The sequence below is a fragment of the Natator depressus genome, chromosome 3 (assembly GCF_965152275.1).
Source record: "Natator depressus isolate rNatDep1 chromosome 3, rNatDep2.hap1, whole genome shotgun sequence".
In the NCBI taxonomy this organism is placed as follows: domain Eukaryota; kingdom Metazoa; phylum Chordata; order Testudines; family Cheloniidae; genus Natator; species Natator depressus.
Window position 1 is genome coordinate 30,998,728 of NC_134236.1, and position 19,021 is coordinate 31,017,748.

The window sequence follows — 19,021 nt, forward strand, 5'->3', positions numbered from 1 at the left end:
CCCTACCAAATTCACAGCCATGAAAAACGTATCACAGACCTTTAAATCTGGTGTCCCCTTGTGAAATCTAGTCTTTTGTGTGCTTTTACCCTATACTATACCAATTTCACAGGGGAGACCAGAGTTTCTCAAATTGGGGGTCCTCCTGACCCAAAAGGGAGTTACAGGGGGTCACAGGTTATTTTAGGAGGGATTGTGATATTGCCACCCTTACTTCTGCACCACTGCGTTCAGAGCTGGGTGGCTGGAGAGTGGTGGCTGCTGACTGAGGGCCCAGCTCTACAGGCAGCAGCTCAGAAATAAGGGTGGCAATACCAAACCATGCCATCCTTACTTCTGTGCTAATGATGATGGTGGCTCTGCCTTCAGAGCTGGGCTCCCAGACAGTAGCCACCGCTCTCCAGCTTAGGGTTGCCAACCCTTCCGGTTTTGCTGGGAGTCTTCTGGAATCAGGCCCTATCTTCCGGACGCTACGGAAGCCAAACTGGGAGATTTTAGGTGCTACAAGTCCAGCGGTGCAGCATGGCTAAGGCAGGCTCCCTGCCTGCCCTGGCCCCACGTCGCTCCCGGAAGCAGCCAGCATGTCCCTGTGGCCCCTGGGGGGATGCGGGGGCCAGGGGATCTCTGCACACAGCCCCCACCCTGAGCGCCGACTCTGCAGCTCCCATTGACCGGGAACTGCAGCCAACGGGAGCTACACTTGCAGGCACTGGCAGCGCAGAGCCCCCTTTTACCCTGTCCCCTGCAAGGACATGCCAGCCACTTCCAGGAGCGGCACAGGGCCAGGGCAGGCAGGAAGCCTGTCTTAGCCCTGCTGCGCCGCCGACTGGGAGCCACCCGAGGTAAGTGCCTCCCACTGGATCCTGCATCCCTTCCTGCACCCCAACTCCCTACCCCAGCCCAGAGCCCTCTCCTGCACCCAAACTCCCTCCCAGAGCCTGCACCCCAACCCCCTACTCTAGCCTGGAGCCCTCTGCTGCACCCAAACTCCCTCCCAGAGCCTTCACCCCCTCCTGCACCCCAATCCCTTGTCCCAGCCCTGAGTCCCCTCCAGCATCCAAACTCCCTCCCAGAGCTTTCACCCTCCCCCCCAACTCCCCTGCCCCAGGCTCATCCCACACCCCAACCCACTGCCCCAGCACAGTGAAAGTGAGTGAGGGTGGAGGAGAGCGAGCGAGCGAGGGAGGGAAGGAGAGGGGATGGAGTGAGTAGGGTGGGGACTCGGGGAAGGGGCAGGGCAGGGGCTGGTCAAGGATATGTGGGTTTGTGTGATTAGACAGTTGGCAACCCTACTCCAGCGAGCCAGCTCTGAAGGCAGTGCCAACGCCTGCAGCAGTGCAGAAGTAAGGGTAGCAGTACCACAACCCCCCTACTATAATTTTGTGACACCCCCACAACTCCTTTTTGTGTCAGGACCCCTAAAATGACAACAATAAAATTTCAGATTTAAATAGCTGAAATCATGAAATTTACTATTTTTAAATTTTATGACTATGAAATTGACCCAAATGGACTGTGAATTTGGTAGAGCCCTATGAATATGTGATGTAAGCTAAATAAATACATCAGCTGGCTGAACCTCTGACACATCTGCCTTAGTTAAATCACCAATGTTTGTTCAATGCTAGCTGTTAATTGTACAAGGCAATTCAGCCTTGAGATTCAGCGCACATCTAACTTCTAAACAAGATAAGAGCCTCTATAGTCACAAAATGCCTTGATAAGCTTCTCTTACTATAATTCTTTCAAACCTGCTCTCAGGATTTTTTCCTAGATTATTAAACAAGTTATTTGAAGATCACTTTGCTTTAATTTACATTGATCTCTCAAGCATCTGGCCATTTAAGTAATAACAAACCTCAGTAGGAAAAAAAACTAATTTAAAGTTAAGTACCCCTTGTGTCACAGAGCTGGAGAGTTTATGCAGTTCTGCTGTAGGATTTTCAGTTGACATCGGTTGCAACCCCACCTAGCTGTAGGTTTATGTAGTCCGGAATCTTTTGCTTTTCACCCTCTCTCTTTGGAGATTATCCAATTTTCTATGCGCTCCTCCATACTGAAGGAAAGATCCGTTGTGCCTTCTGGCAGATTTGGTTGGAATTTAAGATCTTTAGCTTGGACCTCAGGTTTTCCTCAAAGGTTTCTTCTTAGACTGTTGGGAAAAACAAACCTTCTGAGAAGGAGAGAAGGTACAATTTTAGCTGGTATTTTCAAATCCAAGCTTAGTTTCTTCTAACCACACCATCTAAAGCAGCCATTTTCTACAGATGGTAGAGTCCAGCAGTGGATTTTAGTTCATCAGTACACACTGATAATTAATATGCATTTGTGTAGCAATGAAGTGATGTGAAGAGTCATGGGGAGGCAAATGTGAAAACCGGATAAGCATGTAAGAGGAGGAATCGCATAGCACGCTAACATAGCTATACTTTTAATACCATTTTGAAGACAGTTTATGCCACACCTGATCCATTCTGTAATCAGTTTGAAGGCATTTTTATAGCATTCCTTGAAGAATGTGAGCCATTTCTATCTAGGTACCCACATGGCGACATCTTTGTGGTATCTGAACCTCACAAATATCAATCATCCTCAAAATACTCCTGTGTGGGAGAAAATAATTATCCTTATTTTATAGATGGGGAGTGGAGGTATAAGGAAATATGCAGGATCTGCTCAGTGTGGCAGAGCTCAGTACTGAACTCAGATCCAGTCCAGTTCCTTAGCCATAATACCACCTTTCTCCCATAAGGCCCTTAATCTAGCTGATCTTAGAAAACAAAGATTGTCTCAGAAAACTGTTTTGCAAAGCAACCTCTCTCTGTATGTACAAGTATCAGTAATATTCAGTCTGAAGTACTGTTAAAGCAAATGCAAGGGGATAATATCCAAATTAAAAACCACATGACTAAATTCTAATAGTTCTGTGTACACAGTATGTAATAAAAATATGGATTGTGGAATAGTATGTGTTAGTACTAAAGAGTTCGTATGTCCCCAAAAATGAAGCATATCACACTTGTCAGGGTCTATCATGGCCTGATTTACAAAAATATATTGTTTTATCAGATTCATTAAGCTCTATTTTAATGCTGCTGATATTCAAAGTAAGGAGTATGACCCCAATTCAGCAAGGTGCTTAAGCACATAAAGTCAATGGGCCTACTCATATACTTAAAATTAGGCACATACTTAAATACCTTGCTGAACTGGGGCTGGTAATGTGAGGCATTTTTCCTTAGTTTAACAAATATCATTATCATCATCTCAAAACATCTACAAATCTGAGCCCAGGGACATGAGTCTCTGTAGATAGGATATATTATTGCAGACAGGATGGTCAACAAAGCATCTATTAGGAGTAAGTGTCATTAATGAAAACTTTGCCCATACATGAATAAAAACAATACATCTATGGATTAGAGCATCACACTAGTCACACGTTATGCTCTCCTGTTTCAGGCATCCTCTTGCCTCCATACACAACAAGTTACTGTGATGTTAATGTTGATACTTTGCCATCTACAGAAAACCTTATCATGCAATCTTTAATGTGCTACACAATAAAGGACAATGCAATTTCCTATCCTCTGCATTAACTGGAAAAAATAATTCCGAAAGGACCTTTAGATCGATAATGAGGGATAAACACAATTACCCAATTGACAAATAGCTTAAATAATTAAAGGAAACACCTATCTGTGGGCTAGATTGTGGCTCAGCCTGAGTGCCAGCTCAAGAGAGTATGGGGGCATAAGGCTGAGGGAAGCAGGCTCTGCAGACCCCTATGTTCATAACCAACCTCACCTGAGTGGATGGGAAGGGTGGAAAATAGGCAGAGCTCTGACTCTGCTCCTCTGACTCATCCTGGAGAGCATATATTGCAACAGGGATAGACCTGTCATAGCCAGGAGTAAAAACTGAGGTTCTTGATTCCCAGGGCCCTATTCATTAGATCATTCTGCGTCTCAAGGTTGAGATTAGAACACAGTTATCATGGGAGGGCCTCCACACAGAGTGAGGCTCTCCTTCCAGACCAGTAACTTAAGCAAAACAAAACATGATGCCCACCTTTTAAAGGAAGAATGTTTCCAGTTTTTGGCAGAAGTTTTAGAGAAGATGGTGCTAGCAGAACAACAGCATCTTTGTTTAGTTTAGGTGTTTGGGTGTTTTTCCAAGTAAGATTGCAAGATAGTAACAGGTGATGGGGCTGAAGGGAAAGGACTAAGCCTAAAATCCTAGGGTATAAAATTCTGAAGAAGTGTCCGGCTGAGATAATCAAAGGTAGAGGCATTGCCAAGACCAGGCTTTTGTAAGCCAGGCTCCCATGTTTGCCATGATGCTCTGGGAGTCTTCACAGGGAAAGTCTGGATTTTCCTGTTTATTGATTTTCTCCCCCACCCCCACATGAAATGTGTATTCATGACACACATATTCTGTATTCTGCTGAGGAACTACCAAAAGAGCAATCCATAGATCAGACATGATATTTGTGTCACCTCTGATGAAAATTTGAATCCTGCCTATTTAAGCATCAGCTAACACAAGGTAAAGGCCCAAGTCCTACAAATGCTTATACACATGCTTCATTTTATGCACACGATTAATGCCACTCCATTCAATAGGACTATTCTCTTGTGTAAATCTAAACATATTCATGTTTGCAGGACATAGATCCAACTAAGAACTAAGTGCTACAACAGGAGAAAATGAGCAGAAGATAAAGTAGAATACTAAATAACATGCAACTCCATTTTCCCCAACTTTTTCTGAAAGTATCCTGTACAATATATATTTTATAGAGAGAGATATAGACAGACACCTACTGGTATTCATGAGCTTGGCACCTTTCCTCCCAAATGACACATTCTGGCAAAGTGGTGAACAAGTAGTTACTTTGGAATGTTACTGTAGCACTAAAGAAAAAACACAAACATTCTAGCTTCCCTTTGATCACTCATGCATGTTAGCATCTCTCAAGCTCTTCACTCTTGCTTTACTAGCCTAGGATATAAATGATTAATGGTGAATTGTGTATCCATCCAAAACATTATTTTCAATTTACACCTCAATCCAAGCAAGTAATGTTACCCCAGCACACTGCTACTGAGGATTTTGTTATATAAAACTGAATTTAAGTTTAATTTTTAAACCTACAATAGTGATATTAGGCTCATGTATTGTTTTAGTGCAAGTTCACTCATACCTACATTTCAAAGCTTTCTCTTCACAATTCCAAAATTACTTTGGGGCTGAAACTTGGTATAAAAGTTCTTACAACAAGAAAAAATGTACACATAAAATTGTTTTATTTCAGATGCTTACCCTTAAATTTCTTAGCTTTACTCAAACAAAATGCAGCTTTGTCAGTCATCCATTTCACGGAGGATTAACACTGCACTTTTTTGTTAAGCAGTTTAAATTAAACATAGTTTAGCTTTACTTTTATAAGTTTAAATTATTTCTTGGCTTAGATAAATAAGTAATGCACACTGAGTTCAAATTAGGTTTACTGTATATTTGCATTACTGTCTTCTCTGAATGCTTTTGAGATTACAACAACATGGCTATTCTTTGATATGTGACCAAATTTATCCTCAAAGTTCTCAATCTTGCTCTAAGTCTATCATGATACCAATGTAAAAATGAAAAGTACAACTTTCAAAAGTGCCTAAATGACTTAAAAAATGTATCTGACAACTCAGCTCTATTACAGAATGTCTATAAGCAATAGTGCTATTCTGTAAATGATCCCTAAATTACTTTAAACATAAATTATCCTAAGCTATATTTTTTGTAACTTTGTGATTCCCATTTTGAATTTTGCACCCATTTAAAAATACACTTGCAGCCTGACAAGTTATTACTCAGTTATTGTTCAATGCTAGCTGTTAATTGTTTGACACAAAAAATGTGGCAGTATCCTTTGGTAATAACTGTCTATCTGTGATGTGCAATAATTTTAAAACCTTCCGAGGGACAGATCCACAACCATAAATTCTATTGCTTTAGGCCTTGGTCCTGCAAAGGCTTAGCATATACTTAACTTTGAGTATTGAATTTAATGGAACTATTGACTGTGCATAAAGATATGCATGAGCCAGATCCAACATCCATTGAAGTAAATGGAGGGACTTCCCCTGAGTTCACTGGGGATGGATCAAGGCCATGAACATCAGACTTTGCAGGATTGGGTCTTTAAATAGTACTGCTCAGGGAAGAAATACAGAAGACCTAGGGAGTAAACAAAATATAGCAAAATCCAATGTACAGATGCAGACCAAACAGATCAGAAAAGGATCAGAATATCAGAATAGTCAGCTTTTATCTTTTTTCATGTTTTCAGGGCAAAGCTTTCAAAAAGCATATTACAGCTGACTATTTTAACAATATTGTTTATTCACCAAAAATGTTTACTTTAAAAATCAACATTTTAGCACAAAGGAACAGTTAACAATGGTTACTCTTTAATCAGCGTAACAGAAGCGTGAATAGGAAATAGCTGGAATATGTCTGGCACGGTTTGCTTTTGTACTGCCATTAGTTTCCATGGGAAGCATAGTCCCCTGGGAAACAATGGCAAAGTTCCTTCCAACATTCAAGGAAATGGCTCAAGCCTGAAATGCATCAAATACCAGCGCCTGCTGCCCCCCCCCCTTTTTTAATAAAGATCTAGGTACATCCCATACTTAAGTGTGACAGGCTTTTTGGGAGCATTAAAAGGAAGGTCCTAGTCCCTTGTTTTATTTCTCAAGAAACAGTTCTTCCAAATACCCCACAACAGGCAAAAATTAAATTCTTTAAAGAATAAGATCTTCCCTCTGTTTTTGCAAAAAAAGGGATCAACAAACATGAAAGCTGCTTCTTGAATGTATGATGTATAATGTATGGGTTTGACCAATTTACATTTCTAGAAACTAACAGATTGTTATACTGGCTAATGCAAATGTTATTGATCTGCTCTCTTGCTTTGAATTAATAGCACTAGTATGGGCAACTCGCTTTCTTAGCTTTTTCAATGTTTTCCTGAAAAGAGGCCCATTACATGGCAGGGGGCAAAGGACAGGGCTAGATAACACTGTTTAGACATTTCTTTGATGTCCAAAGGCATCATCCCCAACAACTGACTAATGAAAACAAAAGAGCACTCAGGCTGCTGGAAATCCCAGCCATTCTTCTCACCACCTTTTGATTTCCCAAGGCTTCTATACTCTGACCTCTGCACTCAGACACAAAGATCTCATTTGAAGGATGGTCAGCCACATCAAAAATTCTCTCCAAATTCAGCCAATAAGCTAGGGATTTCTTTCGTTTTCCATAATACCTTTGTGTTCTAATGTACCAGCTGGAATGAATCTAATTTATAAAAAGGGGGGGAAACAAAGGGGAGAACTTGTTTTAAGAAACCATTCTCAAAAATCCAGCTTTATTCTTGAAGCCACCATTCTAAATTAATTTATGCAAGAGTAATTATTTCCTTCTTGCAGACACAGACAGTCACTAAAGCCTTCCTTCAGTTCATAATTCTTTTGCATTTTATTTTCCCCAGTAATTAATAATGAGTCGGTCAAATTGGCAGATGTCACTTGTTATACTGATAAAAGTCCTGGGACTTGTAAGGCACCTTTTAAGTTACCCTGCAGACTGTAAATACTTGTGGGGAAAAACAAATGGAAAAAATAATGAAGTTCACAAAAAACAACAAATAATTAAGGTCTCATTTTTGCAAACCCTTACACATATGAGTAGTCCTAACAAAGTCAAGTAGGGGACTTATCCAGCTCCCACTGAAGTCAGTAGAGTTTTTCTATTGACTTCAGTGAACATTGGATCAGGCCATAAGGGGGTAAAATTTGAGGGGTGGGGTCTGGTCTTACACTGTTTTTTGTAAGTTCTTCAGGTAACTACCTATATTTGGGATTATGAAGTGAATTTTGCAAGTTATAGGACATTATCTTAATAATAGAAGGTGAAATCCTGGTCCCACTGAAATCAGTGGCAAAACTCACATTGACTTCAATAGGGCCCAGATTTATCATAGAATTAGAATTATAGAAGATTAGGGTTGAAAAGACCTCAGGAGGTCATCTAGTCCAACCCCCTGCTCAAAGCAGGACCAACCCCAGCTAAATCATCCCTGCCAGGACTTTGTCAAGCTAGGCCTTAAAAACCTCTAAGGATGGAGATTACACCACCGCGCTAGGTAACCCATTCCAGTGCTTCACCACCCTCCTAGTGAAATAGCTTTTCCTAATATCTAACCTAGACTTTCCAACTGCAACTTGAGACCATTGCTTCTTGTTCTATCATCTGCCACCACTGAGAATAGCCTAGCTCCATCCTCTTTGGAACCCCCCTTCAGGTAGTTGAAAGCAGCTATCAAATCCCCCCTCATTCTTCTCTTCTGCAGACTAAATAACCTCAGTTCCCTGAGCCTCTCCTCATAAGTCATGTGCCCCAGCCCCCTAATAATTTCCACTGCCCTCTGCTGGACTCTCTCCAATTTGTCCACATCCCTTCTATAGTGGGGGGACCAAAACTAGACACAATACTCCAAATGTGGCCGCACCAAATGCCAAATAGAGAGGAATAATCACTTCCCTCGATCTGCTGGCAATGCTCCTACTAATATAGCTCAATATGCCATTGGCCTTCTTGGCAACAAGGGCACACTGATGACTCAGATCCAGCTTCTCATCCACTGTAATCCCCAGGTCCTTTTCTGCAGAACTTCTGCTTAGCCAGTCGGTCCCCAGCCAGTAGCGGTGCATGGGAGTCTTCTTTCCTAAGTGCCTACCTCCCTACCCTCCAGCATATCTACCTCTCCCCCCAGCTTAGTGACATCCGCAAACTTGCTAAGGGTGCAATCCATCCCATCATCCAGATCATTAAAAAAGTTGTTGAACAAAAATGGGTCTAAGACTGACCTCTGGGGCACTCTCCTTGATACCGGCTGCCAACTAGACATCGAGCCGTTGATCACTACCCACTGAGGTATGCACCACCTTGCAGGAGGAGCTCAGCATCTGGTAAGATTGGTCCCACTTTGGGCTCAATGTCAGGCATGTAAGTCATGTGAACTGTTCATGACCCTTGGAAGAGTTAGATTCCATAAAACCAAAACATGTAACGCATGAATCAGAGAGATGTGTATGTTGCACAGTTTCAAGGAAAATCATATTTACACCACAAGATAAGCCAATTCTAAAGTATCTAAACTAAGCAATAAATGTAAACAAGATAACAAATTAGGAAAAAATAAACTATAAACAATGCACACAAAAATTATGTTTGAAGCTTTAGTTTTCAGGATATTCATGAGGACCTTAGACTTCAAGACTCCATGGGCATCAACCATTTCTAATCTGAAGTTAGGAAAAGTATCTTGGCAATGTCAGATAGTGAAATGTCAATGGAATCAGTCTGGCAGTGTTAGAACAATGATCTCCAAACTACCAAAGTGTACTTCAGGGTACCCACAGATGTGGAGCCAGTTACTGGTCATGCGAAGCAAGTATGTATCTATATATTTATTTGTATTAAAAACAATAAAATGACAACCATCCAAGGCTCTAGGCACCCTAACAACATTAATACAATAAAATCCCATCAGCATTAAAGTAACCATATCAACAGGAACTCAGCCAGCCAGACACCTGCAGAAACTCTTTTCTGTACCTTGCATCATGGTGGGAAGCACAGTCCCAGCCCTATCCAAAAACTTTGTCTAGGTGTACTGTAATTTAAATCATAAACAGTAATAATAAAGCCATTCTCACAACAAGATAAACATGCTGAGGTTTTGTGTGTGTGTGTGTGTGTGTGTGTGTGTGTATATATGTATATATACTGGGAAGAAGTTAAGCTACAGTAGTGGTATCTTTTCTCCCACTCAGACTATCTTCATCATACACCCCTGAACTTCATCTTCAGTCAGGTTCCATGGCTCTGACTGAAGACAGAACTGACCCATAGTTTGATGGATTAAAAAGTTTAAAACATTTTAAATAAACTTTAAAATAAATAAATTATCCTCAAACAGGATGCTACCCTATCAAAAGATGTTGCACGGATATTTTTTTCAAATCAGCATTTTTTCAAATCTTATTTTATACATAAATTACATGTTAATGACAGCGCAACTTAATGCCTTTATAAATTCCCCCTTCCCCAACATTTTAAAAATAACTTCCGACAATCAAGCTGTCTGGAGGGGCTCATGAATGTGGTGCCAACCTCAGGGAAGACTGTTACAAACCAGGGCATAAACCCCAAATTGGTTGTGTTCTATAATTAGATTTTACCAACCAAGTATCAAGTGTGAATTCCTCAAGCATTGTACCAGCCTTAACACGGAGTCAGACAGTGCCCCTGGGCCACTCCAGTCTATCTTGCTACCCAGGCACAACGGACTTTGTGATAGATGGCTCCTTATACCAAAAAAAAAAAAATCACAATAATATTCAGGTTACTGTCAGTCCCAAAGGACCAGTCACTTACTCCAGGTCAGCTGCACGTCAGATCACAAACCAAGACAATGCTCGTAGTGAATCCTGTAATAAACTAGCTAAAGATTTATTAGCTAAGAAAAGGAAACAAGTTATTTACAAGGTTAAAGCAGGCAAATATACACACACACAAATAAGTTACAGTCTTAGGTTCCACAAAGTAATAGAAGCTGCTGTAATATGCAAGCTCTATATGTCCTTTAGGACTAATCAAAGCTAAGCAGCTGGGGATCCCTTGCTTATGCTTAGAAACATTGCCATCTCCAAATTCCAAGCAGCATAATGACACAGTTCCTTTTTATCAGGGATTTTTATTCCCTTCTCCCAGAGTTCAAACTGTGATGGGACAAGGGTTTGTCACATCCCCTCTTTGTGTGTATGGGGGGGAACAATCAATAAAGTCTTTTGTCCATTGATATTCCACAATATTCATCAGGTGTCTTTAGGCCTTCATTTGTTGGTCAGGAGATGACACTTGTTACAGTAAACTAGTATTTCACACTTGGTAATGCTTCTCTCCTGACTGTGGGGGTTTCTGGTTTCATAGCAAACACTTTTATAGTTACAAAGCAAACATTTAAATATTACCTTATAACATGAGATACAGATATTATAAGTGAGATTAATGCATGCAGAACAAGTATTTCATAAAGTCCAAACACTAAACACATTCTTATAAACCTTAAGATCTATTTTGACAATGTTAACACAAAGGTAAGCCAGACTGGTTTCCAGCTATGCATTTCTCAGTGTTCAGTGAGGCCTGGGGGCCTTGGCATGAGCTGGCAACTGGTCTGCCAGCATCACATTTATATTTTATACTCTAAAAAGTAGTTTTGCTTATACTGCATGCTTTAAAGCCAATTCAAACAAACATATTATCTACTCAGTCTCACACAGTGTCCACATAATTTAGATGTTATCTGATAATAATGCGACTCAATTCACAACAGGAAGGGAGTGTGATTTGAATGACTGTGAACTTCATCACCTTCAGACACTTTCACTTCTTCACTTTCCCACAACAGAAATGAAGCAAAAGCTACCAAACAGTGGGGCGGGGAAAGGGAGGAAACAGATCTTTATTTTTAAAACCTTTGACCTTATAGGGTGCTCAGACACCATGGGTATGTCTACACCACAAAAAATACCCATGGCAACAAATCTCAGAGTCCAGGTCAACTGACTCATGCTCACACAGTGAGGCTAAAAATAGCACTCTAGACATTTGGGCTCTGAAACCCAGTGAGGGGGGAGGGTCTTGGAACTCAGGCTCCATCCTGAGGCAAAACATCTACACTGCTATTTTTAGCCCCAAAGACTGAGCCCCACAAACCTGAGTCAGTTGACCTGGCTTCCGAGACTTGCTGCTATGGTGTTTTCTTCGTTTGCTTTGAAGGGTTTTGTGTTGATGAAAGCAAGAAAAGGGCCCATTAGAGTCAGTGAAAAGACTCCATTGTCTTCAGTGGGCTTTGAATCAGACCCCAGGCCCACACACATCCACATAGCAGTGGACTCTGAATCAGAATGGTACTCTGAGAGATTGTGTGATGGGATCTACATACCCTGTATGGGCCAGGAAAGAGTTAATGAGCTGCTGTGGCCCAATCAGCCCTGCCTGTTACAACTGCAACAGGTGTCAGGCATGGACAGACGAATCACAAGGGGCAACCCCAACGCAACTGGGAGAGCAGACCTCCAGCTCTTGCTCAGAAAAGAGCCTGGCTAGGGCCAGGAATTGACTAGAGATTGCTGCCTGCCAGAGCCTCCCTGAGGAAAGGTAGGTCATTCTGGGAATGGGATAGTCATTCTGATTTGCTTCCAGTGACTTACCTATAGTTGCTGATTAAGACTGCAGCAGGCCGTGACCTATCTACATCTAACTCGAGACACAACAGTGGGTTATTGTGAGTCCAAGAGCAATCCTGTCACAGCTTGTCTACAAGATACAGTTGCACCAATGACAGGTTTCAGAGTAGCAGCCGTGTTAGTCTGTATCCGCAAAAAGAAAAGGAGGACTTGTGGCACCTTAGAGACTAACACATTTATTTGAGCATAAGCTTTCATGAGCTACAGCTCACTTCATCGGATGTCTGAAGAAGTGAGCTGTAGCTCACAAAAGCTTATGCTCAAATAAATTTGTTAGTCTCTAAGGTGCCACAAGTACTCCTTTTCTAGTTGCACCAATGTAAATGTAAATCAATATAGTTAAACTGGTGCAAAAAAGGTCACGCGGACACTCATTTCAGTATAAAAATGACTTATTTTGGTTTAGCTTAAGTCAATTTGCTAAAACAAAATTCTCATATCAAAATAGGTGGGCCCACATGCTCTTGCATCAGTTTAATTCTATCTGTTTCAAAGCAATTCAAGTTATACCAGTGCAACTTTCTTGTTTAGGCAAGACCTATGCTCCATTGTTCCAAGTTACAGAGTGAAACCTGAACGTCACTGAGGGTCTGATCCAACTCCCATTGAAGTCAAAGGTAATCTTTAATAGGAGTTGCACTGAGCCCTTTAAATCTGTGTCTAAGACCTCCCCTACCCCCTAAACTAGCAGTTCTCAAAGTGGGTCACCAGGACTGGCTTAGACTTGCTGGGGCTCAGGAATGAAGCCCAAGGCCTACTGCCTGGAGCTGAAGCCAAAGCCTGAGGGATTCAGCCTTGGGCAGCGGGGCTCAGGTTACAGGCCCCTTGGCTGGGGCTGAAGCCCTTGGGCTTCGACTTTGACCTCTTCCCTGCCCAGGGCAGTGTGGCTCGGGCTTTGGCTCCCCCACCCCAGGGCAGTGGGAATCAGGTGGACTCAGGCTTCAGACCCCCATCCTGGGGTCATGTAGTAATTTTTGTTGTCCAAAGGGGGTCGGGGTGCAATTAAGTTTGAGAACCCCTGCCCTAAACAACCAAGATCTCTTCAGCACACCTTACAAACAAGCCAGGATCCCAGCTGGAGATGCCACTGGAGACCTAATCAGAGATGCTATTGAAAATCCAGCTGGAGAAACAATGTCAAAGCTGCAGAGGGGACTCAGATGGAAAGTATTAAATCATCATTGTGGCAAATCCCAGAGAAGTGCTGTGATGCTGCACTACCCAATGGGGGAGGGATAGCTCAGTGGTTTGAGCATTGGCCTGCTAAACTTAGGGTTGTGAGTTCAATCCTTGAGGGATCCATTTAGGGATCTGGGGCAAAAACTGGGGATTGGTCCTGCTTTGAGCAGGGGCTTGGACTAGATGACCTCCTGAGGTCCCTTCCAACCCTGATATTCTGTGATCTCTAGTGAGATCCTTAAGGTGGTCTGGCTGGATATTCAGTTTATAGCATAGAAATGTAGGACTGGAGGAACCTCAAGAGGTTATCTAGTCCAGTCCCCTGCACTAAGAGAGGACCAGCTAAACCTTGACCATCGCTGAAAGCAATTTGTCTAATCTGTTCTTAAAAACCACCATTGAGGGGATTCCACAACCTCTCTTGGAAACCTATTCCAGAGTTTAACTATCCTTATAGGAAGTTTTTCCAAATATATAGCTAAATCTCTCTTTGTTGCAGATGAAGCCAATTACTTCTTGTGCTACCTTCATTGGGCATTATGACACTTCCTGGGTTGTACCCAGAGTTGTGAGGCATCTCTCTATCACCTGCCCTTAGCATAAGGAAGTCTGCCACGGGTCAGCTCCCCAACTCCACCAGTCATGGGCAACAATGCATTCCTCTCTAGGCAAGGACGTTAAAGCCTTTCCAAAAGTGGGGGGCCCCACCCCACCTTTTCCCCCAGAGGCCCCACCTCCAGCCAAGCTGGAAGCTAGAGTGGGGCCAGGGAGCCCCTGTGCCCACCCCTCCCCGGACCTTTTGCCTAGGGCCGGTGAAGGAACCCAGGCTTCCCACAGCTGCCCATGCACTCTCCCCGACCCACCTCCAGCTGGAGGGTGGGGCCTTGGAGCCGCAGCCCAGCCATAAGAAGACCCATGCGGGCAGCTGTGTTAAGCTGGCATGGAGTCATGGACCTCCACCTGCCCTGGGCCGGGTGGGGAGCCCAGGAGGCAAGGACACAGGCTGGGGGCTGTAAAGGGAAATCATGCCTCACCAATCCATTAGAATTCTTTCAGGGTGTCAGCAAAAACGAGGACAAGGATAATCCAATTGATATAGTGTACTTGGACTTTCACAAGGCCTTTGACAAGATCTCTCACCAAAAGCTCATAAGCAAAGTAAGCTGTCATGGGATAAGAGGGAAGGTCCTCTCACAGATTGGTAACTGGTTAAAAGATAGGAAACAAAGGGTTGGAATAAATTGTCAGTTTTCAGAATGGAGAGAAGTAAATAGTGGTGTCCCCCAAGGATCTGTACTAGGAGCAGTGATGTTCAATATATTCATAAATGATTTGGAAAAAGGGGTAAACAGTGAGGTGGCAAAGTTTACAGAGGATACAAAATTATTCAAGATAATTAAGTCCAAAACTAACTGTGAAGAGTTACAAAGGGATCTCACAAAACTGGACAACAAAATAGCAGATGTTATTCCATGTTGATAAATGCAAAGTAATACACATTGGAAAACATAATCCCATTTATACATACCAAAAAAGTTAGGTTCGCCCCCCCATGGGGGGTGCAGAGGAACACTGGGGTGGTGGCAACGCAAGGTGCCAGGCAGCAGGGGATCAGCTCCAGCCCCAGGCGGCCTGGGGTCAGCTCCAGCGGATCTCAGGGGGTGTCAGCCCCAGCCAGAGGTAGCACAGGGCTTGGGCACTCAGCCCTAGCCCCAGCTGTGGGCGATGGGGAGGGGTGGCTCTGGCGAGCCCTGGGAATTGAGGGCGTCTCGGGCTCAGGAAAGCTCCAGCGATCCCGTTTTTACTTTAGGAAATATGGTCACCCTGTGTATTGTTCCCTGTTAGAATCAAGTCTAAAATGGCTGTCCCCCTGGTTACTTCCTCCACCTTCTGAAACAAAAAGTTATGTCCAATTTCAAGAACTTTTTGAACATTCTGTGTTTGGCCATATTACTTTTCCAACAAATGTCTTGGTAGTTGAAGTCCCCCGTTACCATTAGGTACATCTTGATCTTAAATTGACCATCTTAATCTCAAATTGACTTAAATTGGCAGTCTTAAATCACACCACTGAAGCTTTCGATAACAATGTGTTGGCTGGATATGTTGCAACATTCCTTGGTACACAGGCTTCTTAATTTGATCTTCAATTCTAATAATATGTTCATAGTAAGAAAGCCACCAAAACTGATCCACAACTGATAGAGGGGTTGCTGGGTGCAGCTACAAATATCCTAATTTCTGATTGTGTCCTGGAGCAGCTGATGAAGATGCTGAGAATCAAAAACATCAATCAGCCACCACTCTTCAGCCTTTTTTAGTGCCCATGTTTCACTGCAATACATCAGAATTGGTATAATCTCAGTTCTATAGATCTGCCACTTCATAGTTAGCTTGGTGTCATGACTTCCCCACAGAGACTGCTGAAGAACCTGCAACATGGAAGCAATTCCTGCTATACAAGTGTCCACTTCTTTCAAACATCCTCCAGCACTGTCTATGAAACTGCCCAAATATTTACAGTTGCCACCAGTGTGATGTCCCTTCCAGACAGGTTGACACTGAGCTGGTTGTAATCTAAAGCTGGAGGCAGCTCACTGGTAATGGCCAGGGACATAGATTTATCCAGATTAATAACCAAACCAATATAAGCTGCATCTTGCCTGACTAGATCATATGTATTAAGAGCTACATTTCAATTCTGTCCCACTCATGCCTTTTATGGTGGATTTGGAAACCTTTATAAAAAAATCTCATGCCCAGACACCAAAACCCAGCAGTCCCCCCAATACTTCCAAATTGCTTGATGTTTCCATTCCCTGCCCCCCACCTATGCAGCACTAAGCACGATTGCCAGGTGGCTGAGAAATAAAATTAAGACAAACACATTGCATCTGAGGCAGTTTTACTGCAAGAGGTACACCAGTCAAAAAGGTCCCACTTATAGTCATTAGCAAGACATGTGAAGTGACTGAGCTATACCCAAAGATGGCATGGAAGGTCATAACCAGAATGCTGCACTGTTGGATCTGTCATGAGATAGGGATCAGCTGTGTTTGAAGCTTCTTCTTGTCATCTAGTACACCACCTGGAGGTGTTATTGAGGTTCCTTAAGGGAATTGTCCAAACAGGATGCCTTGAGCTGATATGGTGTCTCAGTGGATTAAACACATCTTTAAATCGGTAGATGGTGCATGTCTTGCTCTTTAAGGAGCAGATTCTGCAAGGTAACTTGTAGCCTGATGTCAGGAGAGGCAATGTTGGACAGAACTGGCAGCCAGGCCCGATTGGTCGGTCTCATGGTACCTGTTATACACGTGGTTTCAGTCAGGTGAGTGTCTACTAGTCCTGTGTGAGAAGAGCTGAATCACATAAGGGGGCAGTACCCTGCTGCAGAAAAGATCTAGGCAAACCCAGAGTTTCTTAGTGCCTGAGCATTAGCTCCCCAGGTATAACCAGCTAGTTTGCTGATCTGGTTGCTTCTTGGTTTTTTCAGTAAAGTCTTGGTAATGTGTTCCTTGAAAGTGAAAGTACAGTCCAGTGTAACACCTAGGCACACAGGCTTTGGGTTGTGGCTCAGCCTATGCCTATTCAGAAAGACACTGTGCTATTTGTTGGCCTGTGTGGTGAACAGGTATATTTATTTGGAAATTATCTTTTTGGTACTAGGTTTAAGTCGTGCATCTTTTGCATCTATTTTGTGTCGCCATTCAGGAGTTCTTCTAGGTGACTGAAATCCTGGTCATGTACTGCCAGATAGATGCCATCTGCATAGATAAAGTGCCTGGCAGAGGTGTTGGGAAGATCATTTGTGAAGAGGTTGAAAAGTGTTGGTGCTAGAACTAAGCCTTGAGGTAAACCATTGTTTTGAGACATAGGGGAGCTGGTTTTTCATCCAAGTGAAACTTGGATCTAGCAGCCTCCTAACAGTTCCACAGCCATTACTACCCACTTTCAGTAGGACCATTGACAATTTGTACAGTACACCTGTATGCAAGATTGCATCATATGCAGCAATAAAATACCGCACCTGTCTTCTACCTGATCTGGAACCCATTCTCAATGCCAGTAGTGAGTGCCAGCACTTGATCACAGGTGCTGCGGTTTGGTCTGAAACCTGCTTGATCTACACTCACAATATCATCAACAGTGGGGGGAATTCTTTGAGAGACAAGCATTTCAAGTAATTTCTACATGCAGACCCGCAAAAAGATAGAGTGGTCACTTGTTCACAGTCTCTCTCAGGGTTTAGCAAGGCTGTTACTTTTGATCTACACCAGATCTTAGGTATTTTATTCTCCTTGATGACTCTAGCTAGACACTGTCTGCTAATTTATCCCAGGTTCTTCAGGAATTTGGGAGAGATTATCAAACCCATAGGTTTTACCTGTTTTCAGTGTTTTAATTGCCCTTTTTATTTCAACTGTGGTGAAAGGCTGGAGATCCTCTTAAGTTTCAGGTATGCACTCTTTGTATCAACACACCATTTTTTCTTCACTTCTCCTTCAAACTCTTTGTCCTTATCTGCCTTTGTGACATATATCAGGTGGGTAGCAATGCTATTTGGAGAAACTGGGTGATGGCGCTGTGCTGAAGGTGGCTGAGCAGCAGCAAGTTTTTCTGATTAGCACCAGGCTTTTTGGGTGGATCCTAATGTGTTTAGTTCTGTGGTAGCATGCTGTGTTTAGTTCCACGATGGCCTGCTCCCATCTTGCTCTTCTGTTCAAGTTGTCTTAAAATATGCATGGCAATGTACTTCCTTCAAATTGCTTGAGGGGTTCTGCACATTCCTCATCAGGCCAGGAAACGCAGATCTTATAACAACCTCTTGAAATTGATTTCATGGCACCTTTGTGGATGGCTTTTGTGACCCGCATATAAACATGGAGATACTGTGGAGGATACAAATAATACAGAGGTCTTTGAATTGTGTAAAGCTGGGCCAATTTATTTTCTTATCATTCCAGTGAGGATTTTTATTGATACTCACAATAGCTATGGTTACTCCATCTTTGGTAGAGATCAGACAATATGGACTATTTAGGAAGTTTTCCAATACACTGTTTATAGCTTGAAGCGGATGATTGCCCATGCCGGTGGTCTATGTGAAGTCAGGGGAGTAGTCTTGCTTCCATCTGGCAGAATGAAAAGTACCCCTTTGTTTTGGGTCATGGATGAGATAAAGATCACAGAGTAAAGCCCATTTCAAAAGGCCAACTCCATTTTCACCTGGCTCTCTGTATCCACTGGTGGTGTGGTAGCTATTAAAATCTCCAACATAGATGGCAGATTGTGGGAGCTTCGGAAGAATACTTGGGATAGGCTAGGGTTGGTTGAAGGTTTGTACACATTTGCCACACTGAAATGACTGACTCTCAGGGCTGGTCTACTCTACAAACTTAAGTCAATGGAACTCACATTAAGTCAATGTAATAATGTATGCAACTACACTACCGAGTCCCTTC

The 19,021-nt window shown here is 42.8% G+C and overlaps 1 protein-coding gene across 3 annotated transcripts in view; it reads right to left on the minus strand.

Annotated features, from left to right (window-relative positions):
- Positions 1-19,021, minus strand: part of GREB1 (growth regulating estrogen receptor binding 1) — a 154,003-nt gene that overhangs the window by 116,820 nt on the left and 18,162 nt on the right. Inside the window, exon 1 of one of the 3 annotated variants that reach the window (XM_074947645.1) lies at positions 1,895-1,983. The exons of the other annotated variants lie outside the window; for them this stretch is intronic. Within the exon in view, the coding sequence (XP_074803746.1) occupies positions 1,895-1,954 (60 nt within the window). The 5' untranslated portion in view covers positions 1,955-1,983. Of the gene's footprint in view, positions 1-1,894; positions 1,984-19,021 lie in introns of those variants that run through there. 3 annotated transcript variants of the gene reach the window in all.